This window comes from Microchirus variegatus (assembly GCF_963457635.1).
Source record: "Microchirus variegatus genome assembly, chromosome: 5".
Lineage (NCBI taxonomy): Eukaryota > Metazoa > Chordata > Actinopteri > Pleuronectiformes > Soleidae > Microchirus > Microchirus variegatus.
In genome coordinates, this window is record NC_139806.1 from 8,660,569 (window position 1) to 8,670,445 (window position 9,877).

The 9,877-nt window shown below is 38.5% G+C and overlaps 1 protein-coding gene across 1 annotated transcript in view; it reads left to right on the plus strand.

The window, feature by feature from the left end:
- rnf220a (ring finger protein 220a) overlaps positions 1-9,135 on the plus strand; it is a gene marked incomplete at both ends in the record, with an annotated part of 150,624 nt that extends 141,489 nt beyond the window's left edge. Inside the window, one exon of the mRNA XM_083888936.1 lies at positions 9,034-9,135. Coding sequence (XP_083745062.1) covers positions 9,034-9,135 — 102 coding nt within the window. The remainder of the gene's footprint in view (positions 1-9,033) is intronic.
- Between the last annotated feature and the right edge of the window lie 742 nt (positions 9,136-9,877).

Sequence of the window (9,877 nt, forward strand, 5' to 3'; positions counted from 1 at the left end):
GATCATAGTCTAAACACATTTTTTTAACCTGTACACATCTCAAAAAAGAACGTTTTTCCATCGTTTTCATGCTGCTGTGCTGCGAAGAGGTCCCAAAATGGCAACTTCTTAACGGGCGCAGGTTCTTTTCTAATTTATGACAGACGTGGGGAAGTCGGTGGAAACTAAGGATGGCTAAAGGCTGAACTGGCAACCTCATCATTTCCTCTTTCCCTCTATGGCAGCAGCAGCAGCAAGCAGCAGCCAAGGTGGTGGTGTGCTTTGTGTTTGTAAAACTATGTATTCTGTGATGTCTGTATTGTAAGAAATGCTGATTTAAAAACAAACAAAACAAAAAAAAAAGGTGGAAAAAAAATAAAACTTCTCAAATACCACAAGTGGTTCTGTTGACACAACCAGGCTGAAGAAAATAATGTCGCTGTGTTCACTTGAAGGAAAGAAAATGAATAAAGAAATAAAGGTGAGAAAGTTGGCCTTCGTACAAGAACGACACATTGTGTTCATGCTCGTCTCATCCTCTGTGACGGTGTTTTTTCGCTCTCCCTCTTTGGACTTTTTGTTTTTTGGTTGCTTCTTAAGTCGATCATCTGCATCCACTGAAAGAGCTGAAATATTTATTTACTTTGCTTTTTCTTGTTAAAACAAGACAAATAATTCTGGGGCAAGATAAGAACGAGTGGACAATAATGCCATGACAGCCGAGCTCACCTCCACCAAATGAACCTCTTGATTTTTCTTTTGATTCAACTCTGTTCCCCTAGTTACACATTCTGCTTAAAACAAAACACTGAAGAGGAAACTGTGGCCGTGTGTGTGCTGTTGCATTCGCGCTCCCCAAAGATGACAAATTGCACAAGAGGCTCGTGTCAGACTTGATTTGTGTCTTGTATATTCCTGGAAATGGTACCTGTCTTTCCCGTTTGTAAAGTACATTTGACATTAATTAAATGATTGTAAATCTCACTCACCCACCCCCCCGTTGACTTTTCAATTCTCTAAGGAAGGAATTCAATGTTTTGTTTTATTTTAAGTCCTTGCGAGTCTGAGCTGATGGTGTATTCTTCTGTTGTGGGGAATTATATGACTGTTGCAGTACGAGGTACTTAACAGTATGATATGTTTCAGTAGACTTGTCTCATCCACCAGTCCATTACAACCATTTACTTTCAAACTCATATCTACGGTCAATTCAGAGTGTCCGATTTGCCTAATCCCTGAACTTGCATGTTTCTGGACTGCGGGAGGAAACCGCTTCCTGTTTTGCACATTTTTGACCCACTGACCTGAGCATTAACACGATTACACGAATACACGATTACCAGCTCATCATGCTGAATCATCCATGTAGATTGTGAGGTATGTCGTCGTTCTGGCTGAAATGAAGCTGTGGTTTCCATAGGGTGAAATAACCACATGTACAGTATGTGTGTGTTACATTGAGTGAATCATTAAGACAAGTGTTGTCAGATGCTCATAAAGTTTTAATGGCGAGGGAGGAAACCACAGCAGGGGGCGACAGTTGCATAAAATGATCAATAAACCATCACAATGTATTTTGCCATAGATGTGGTGAGGTGTATTGGCCCCCATACCTTTCCTGGACTCACTTATAAGTCATAATACTGATCCATTTGTGTCAATTATAAAGTTAAAGATGTTGTAAAATATAGAAGCCAAAAGAGTCCGCTATTACTGATGAGCAGAGCCAAGGGATCTGGCTTTTCATTTTTCATCACTGATCCACATGTTGTCCACTGGACTGGGCCTGTGCTCCATGTGGTCCCGGAGACACCTGGGGGCATAAGGATGCTTTGCCCCCTCAGATGTATGGAAATCTATTGAGGAAAACAAAATTATTGGATGAGATATGTGTGAGTACAGGACTGTGTGAGTATTGTATTTATTCATAAATACAATAATAGTTAGTGCTGTGTTCTTGTGAACGTGGCTTATAATCATTATTTAATTTATTTTTTTTAAATGGTGTTTCCCAACCATGTTTTAGATGTTGCCCTGCTCCAAAAAACACCTGATTCAGATGAAACATTAAATTTTTATTTTTATTTATTCATTTATTTTTTACAAAAGTTGAAACATTACATTTTCGAAAATAAAATTTAATATAATGTTTTATTTTTTTTAAAATTATTATTTATTGTTCTAAAGACAAAAGTTAACATTACATTTTTGGGGAAATATTGACAAAAGTTGAAATTTTACATTTTTGATTTTTTTTACAAAAGTTGAAATATAAATGTTTTTGAATTTTTTTTTATAAATGTTGAAATATAACGTTTTTTTAAAAAAATTGACAAAAGTTGAAAGTTGAGCTTGATGATGGTAAAATGTATTCATTCATTTACGAATAATGCCGCCCCCTCCGACCGCTAGGGGGTACCCCAACCCCAACTTAGGACAGGCCTCTCCATTTCCGTCACTCATTGTTTGTTTGTGTTTTAAGTTGAATCCAGTTGCAGAACAGCAGCCACTTTGACATTTTGGTGAAGCAAGAAAAGCTCAAATGTTACTGGTTACATTAACATTGGCTTTGTTCAGTTCATATAAGTTCACATGACATGACACTGAGAAAACTAAATGGAACTGGGCCGTCACCGTCGTTGATTTGATTATTTGCACCTGCCGCGATTTCACCACCGTGGTCTGTCAAAATGGCCGCCGTGCCGCCGTGTTAAAAATACAAATGATTAAACAAACAACACAAATACAATGTCTGCTTTGCTGAATGCGTCAAACAATGACAACTGAGGACGCGTGGTGACGGTGGGATTTTAGGCCGACGCCAAATTGAAGTTTAAAGAACATCATGTTGTCAGAACTAAGTGGATTCAGAGGAACGCTCGTCTGTCGGAGAGGACGAGAGAAGAAGGAGAGTCACGCGAGAGCAGCTGCTGCTAACGTGAGTTGAGCGTCAACATCAACATGGAGCAGATTCTGGGACACACACCTTTACAAACTTCACCTTCACTTAGACAGGTAAGTCATTCATTGACACGTTTTTTGCTATTTACTCTCTTGAAATGTCGTGAAGCGTGTTTAAATGTTGACAACATGTTGTTGTTCTGGTTTGTTGTATTTTTATGAATTTACATGGCGATTTAACACATGACGGAGGAATAATATAAACCCTCCAACTTCATTGTTTAAGGTATAATTTGAATTGTGTATGTCATTGAGCCTCTCATTGTTTGCTAAAGGCTAATATAGTTTGCTGCTGGTCAGGTGAACCTTTTTGACAGCTCAAAGTAGGAAAACCATGATATTATTAATGTTATTCCTCAAAGGGTTTTGCACAATGCATATTGTGAATAGAATTTGATTAACTTTTCTGTTGATGTAGGTTATGGTCCATCGAGTGACAGATCTGGATTCAGGATGTGTGTGTTTTATGTGTGTGTGTAAGACAATTGTCAACCTTTGGCTCACGATTCGATTCAAAAATCGATTCTTGATTCAACCGATTCGATTCATACGATTCTCGATTCAAAAATGTATACAATGCATAGTGTGTTAAGGCAAATTATGGCATAAAAACAATAGAGTTTGTATAAGATAATGTGATCACACAAAAGCAAACTTAAGATAAAAGTTAACATTTATTCATTAAAAACAAATAAAAACTTACTTACTGTATAAAAAATAACTTGGATATATAAAATCTTAGACTAGCTGCCTTTTCTCCCAGAAGTTACAAAAATAAACTGTACACAAATAACACAAACTGGTGTTTTGTGTCGTTTTTCAAAATATAATTTTTTTATTTTTTTATTTTTTAAATCGATTTTTGAAGTTTATGAATCAATTCAGAATCCTGGATGATTAGAATTGTGATTCTTATGTGAATCGATTTTTTCCTCCACCCCTGTTTGCTAAAGGCTAATATAGTTTGCTGCTGGTCAGGTGAACCATTTTGACAGCTCAAAGTAGGAAAACCATGATATTATTTATGTGCTATTCCTCAAAGGGTTTTGCACAATGCATATTGTGAATAGATTGATTCACTTTTATGGTGATGTAGGTTAGGGTCAATCTTGCGACAGATCATTGGATTCAGGATTTTTTTTGTATGTGTGTAAGACAATCGTCAACCTTTGGGATAAGTGAGTGTGTGTACACTGTGAGAAACTGAGCAGCCTGTGCAGAGGTAACACAATGTAAATCCTGTACGACAAAAGGGCATCTGCATGTGTTCATATTGTCTTTCAGGATTAGGTTTGCCAACTTCCTGATAAGAAAACTCTCCATAATTCTATTTGGCTATACTGTTTACATATTGCACTTAACACACATTGCACCCGTCCTTCCATGTACCTGATATACTGCACTTTACATAGGCTATACGTTCATTTTCACAGATGAGTAAAAGATGCAGCTTTGTTGTTTTACTCAAAATGTTATTGTAATTTTGCAATCTTTATTTTCACGTGAGCAGTGTCCTCCTGTCGCCATTTTAGCTTTACAGCTTTACACTCACAGTGAATTGGACAACCAGTTAAAACTGCCCGTTTTATGTTGGATACTGATGGACAGAAGGTGGAGGATTTTATTTCCCCTCAGAAAAAATAAAAAATTTTTACCAAAGAAGATTGCGTGATTGTATGTCATGGTTTTGCACTGACTTGATGATCAAAAATAAGGAACAAAGTGCGTTCCATATCTTTTCAGTAAGGAACAAATCCTTAATTTGTGGAACAGTTGGCAACCTTATTCAGGATGAGATCACAGTCTGTATTTAGCCTCTCAGTTTCCAGGTGTTTCCAGGTGGCATCCTCCAATGACGAGCTGTGCAAAGGGACATCTTTGGGTTTTTAATCCAGGCCTGTTTGACACTATCACAGAAGCAATGAGTTAGATGAGCGTTGGCAATGACAGCATTGCCATCTCGAGGGCTTTACTGTCATTGTTGCCTCATGAAACCCAACAAAATGCATCTACTTCTATTTCAAAACTAGCAAATCACCAAATGGTGTCAGCATGCTTGGTTAAATGTGTGTGTGTGTGCCTTCATACTCTTGTTAAACAGTGTTATTGGACCTGCTCCTGCCAACCATCAGAGCTCGTTTAACTGTAACATTAATTAGCAAGAATTACAACAATATGATCTCTCTCACAGCTTGTTGCTCCTCAGATCTGTGTCCAAGCGTTGAACAAAAGCAGCGTTTGCTCGGCCAAGGTTATAAGAGCCCTGTCAAGTAAGCGCTTTGCTCTAAGTGCTCTCAGATGCTGATTAAGTTGTGCTGAGCTTCCGAACATGACCGCTGCAGCACCAAGGGAGTGTGTTTCCAGCAGAAACTGTGGAAACTCTCCAGATCTTAAGTTGTTAAAACCTCCAGTCGCTCCACTGTGTTAATAGTAAATATACTAAGTTGGGAAGCTTCTTGTGGATCGCATGTTTGGCTTCGACACTGTCGACCCAATCCACCGAGTTGTTAGTGAAGCCCAAGAATTTAACGCAACAACTCCTGTGCAGCTGGACCCTGGACTTAATGATCGGCAGGCCACAGTCAGTGTGGAGGTAATTAAGGGAGGCTGTTTTCCACCAACACGCAGTCTTTATATGTCGTGGCCAAAGTGAAAATCTGATTATTTCACTGGATCTGATTTAAAATGTAATAATTAGTTTGAGCCATTTTAAGAGCATTTCAATGGAATGGAATAATTATCTGTCTGTTTATCGCAGAACTGTTGAACATTCACTTAGCAATTGACGTACTCAAGTTCATGTGGTTAATGAAGGCTGTGTGGAGGCATATGATGATGATGATGATGATGATGATGATGATGATGGTTGATGATTTGGAGGTTGAGGAATGATGGATCTTCAAATACTGTCCAGACTTTAATTTATTTTTAAAAGACGGCAGCAAGGTGAGAAGTTTACAGGGAACAAAAGAAAACCTGCACATCAATCAAAAACAAGCGGCATCAACCACAGAAAAAAAACAGTTTTGGTTGTGGATTCAAAGCGAATGTTAAGCCAGTTTGAAGTGCAGAATATTGGCTCTGAGTGTGGGATTCAAAGTTATTCCATCCACTGTAGAGTCTAATGACGAATGAACATGTTTCAACATGAAATCAGATGACAGAGTAGAAGTCAAGACTCTTTTAATGATGGCTCTTCTCCCAAATAAGGTGAACCAACAATGTTTATACTTCAAACATTACCACATAGATAATATTACATGCTGTGTTCACAGCATTTTAAGATGGTGACTCCAGCGTCTCCCAGTGGTAATAAAAAAGATTACATATGTAGCTTTTCCAACAGTACTTTTTTCATCCTAAAATTTTGAGCATATAAGACCTTTTAAACAATTCGATAAATATATGTCAAAATTAAATATACAAAAAAACATTTTAATACCAATAACAAAGTAATTTAAAAGTTTTTTGCAGCTCTCAAACTGGAATGGGGTTTTAAGTGAACATGAAATTGACTATTCATCAAATGCTTTGTTCTACAAGAATATATATAACTGGCCAGAATAGTTATCACTATATTATTTTAATCATCATTAAGTTCATGAATATTGACCAGTATTCATTGTCGTCGTCAAGTTTTGCTCTCTAAATTTTAAATGCTTCAAACCTTTGAGGTCTCGTGACCTCTGCCTAGTGTTCACTAAACCTACCCTGTCCTCTTGCAGTATATCCAACTGTCCACATGATGGCAGTGTTTGAGTGCAAACACCCCTTTTAGAATGCCACTGGTAATAGTTAGGTAGTCTTTCACTGTGTTTCACATTGTTGCCAGATCAGTGATTTAATGGCTTCAAACCTGGAACCTACAGTAGATTATAGAGTATATATTATGTAATATTTGCTCAAATGACTGCATCAAAATTGGTGATGTATTTAAGGAATATGTTGTTTATTATTACACAGTTAAAAACTTAACATCTGCTCTCCATCAACCGATGTGGGAAAAGGACAGAGCAGAGAGAGAGAGAAAAAAATCACCTCACCTGTTTTATCTGCTTCTTCATTCCCCTTCACCACTCCTCCTTTCATCTTGGTAAGCCCCCCAGGGGAGAACACTGGCTGTGTGTGTGTGTGCGTATTGGGAAGAGAAGGGGGGCCTTGCGGTCTTGCCACAGGATCCCCATCTCTTGAAAGGGGGAGATGACAACAGTAGATAATGGTGAAAAGGACTAACGTGGGTGTGTGGAACGTGTGTGTGTGTGTGTGTGTTTGGGGGTGGGTGGGGGGGTTTGCTGCTTCGTTGTCCCCTGAATCTCTGTGATATTCTACCTGCTTGTCTTAACCAAATCCCAAACACACACACACACACACACACTCTTAACCGGAAATAGAATTCAAACGCCATTTTTAAAACTGTGAAATTTTGGAAACTGTGTGGGAGAATTAGGTCCATATCTTCAACAGAGACCAGGACACTTTGCAGAAACATTGTCAGCCTAACAATCTCAAAAATATCATCGTCTCAGAGCTGCCTGTGGTTGAGGACATTTTACCTTTCGAGATGTCAGAGCGGGGCCTCCGAGATGATTAGAAACCCCACTCGTCCTGCACCTCACCTCTTTGAACTGCTCCCCTCTGGCAGACATTACAGGTCTTTGCTCTTACATAGCATAAGGACGCTGAACAGCCTTTTTTTCTTCTTTTTTTAAATACCCTTAAGCTGTTTAACAGCTAAACCCTGACCTGACCCCCTTCTCTTCTCATAATACTTCCAATCAAGTTATTGTATAAAGCACATTTAAAAAATACAACAGCGGTTGACAAAACTGAGTAAAGTAGTATAAAAACTTGCTCCGTCTCGAATGATATAAGAATTAATTAATACTTAATTAAGTGTTGCTCTTTTTTACTTTATATGTATGTGTGTATATAAATATATGTATGTATATGCGTGTTTGCATATATATATATATATATATATATACACATATGTGGGTGTGTATGTTTATGTGTGTATATATATATATATATATATATGTGTGTGTATATATATATATATATATATATATTGCTTTTCTGCCAAAAAAGACACGCTGCAAATCTTTCGAGGCACAGGAGAGAATTGCGTTTAACTGCGGGGCGATGACACGATTACGACGACGCACGGGTCGTACCACTCGGCGAGCACACAGTCGATCGAGGATATGCTGAGATGAATCAAGTGAAGCGAGCGATGATGGCTCTGCGTTGGTATCCGCGGTGTCGTGATGACAACACGAGCTGTTGATTTTTTAGGTGTGGTGACGGACAAGAACACTTGGCAGCATGTCCATATAAAGCCTCAAACTGGATTTTCTGAAAAGGTTTAGGTTGTCGCCTTACAAGCCTTTATTTTTCTCTGTTTAATCAACTGGTCCTATATATGACTGAATAGTGTATTTGGCATTCTAGCTCAATATAACTGAAATAGATTTGTCACATTTTGAAATGCAAAACGACAGCTGTCACTTTAAAGTTGACTGAAAGGATTTTAGTGTTCACGTTACATAACAGTGGGCCTCTGTGAAGCCTGGTTGTAAGATAATGTTAGGTTTTGTTTGCATGGCGCTTAATGCATTCACCAAAGAGTACAAGTAAAGATCAACCACAGGTGACAGACAATGCACACTCACACAGTTGTAGGTTGTTTGTAGTTGTATTTAAATATCTGGGACAAGTGTTACCTGAGGCTGAGGGATGGAAGCGTTCCAGCTCTCTGTCTCATTTCCATGCACAGGAACGTTGGTAAAATAAACAAAATCTAAATGCATCATTATGACAGACTTGGGTTTGCTGTATCTGAATCGTTTGAAGGAATTACTATGTTGTTCACAGTTTTCTGGTTATGTGTGTGTGTGTGTGTGTTTATGTTCAGGCACAAAGAGCACCTGTGGAGAGGGCTTGGAGACAGTGTGTGTCTGTGTGCATGGGCTGAAATTGGTCTTAAACTGTGCAGTGGACGTCTCAAGGACATCTTGCTCTCCAGAAAAAAAACATGTTGGCCTCTGCAACTGAACCTCTATCAACATCTGTTTTCATCTCGGTGTGTTGCAGCGACGGCACATCTTGCAAAAAGAGAAACGTGTGGCGTCGAGGGCCAACGGCCAACTTTTGTTGTGGTTCCTGTTTGGTCAGGTACTTTTCCTCGGTGTCTAGCACTTGCATGTTTGAAAAAAAAACAACACCACCAAAAAATGGTAGATAACGGCTGAATGATTTTCATTTGGAGACTTTCTTTGTGCCTTAATGGTGCATTATGTAATAAATCTAAAGCAACTGGCCATAAAATCCTCCTAATATGTCACAGGGACTCAGGAATAATGTTCATATAACAAACTGAACTCACCAACAACAACAGTACAGCCAAAATATTCGCATTAAAAAAATATTTTGCAGACTGCAAATCATGTTTATGTTTCGGCATGTGGCGCCACCTACCGCCTTCAACCAATCACTGCAGTCAGTAGATTCTCAGCTGCTGAGCAACCACGGGTTGCCAGTTAAGTCTGAGCTACAATGGCGGAGAAAACAAAACCTAAAAAACCTCTGTATTTTGAATATAGAGTGTAGTAACGGTTTTTGGCCACATTCTTACATATGGTGACTTTAAATCAAGTTGCAATGACAATTTTAATAGAAAATGTCGTCTAATCCAGCTTTAAGTGGAGTACAAAACAACTTCAAACAGAAGAAAATATCAGCTTTGCACGTTGTTTGTTCACACTCATCTAAAAGATATGGGATCTGCATGAGTCACCCAATAAATAAGCTGCTGGTCAGAGTGAAGACAATAAATGACGTGATATTCGTCCCTCTGAAGAATAAGGATGTTGCAGATCAGGATGGCCTTTAGTATTCAGTTGGTGTCTGTGAATGAAGCATTATTGTTCATTGCACA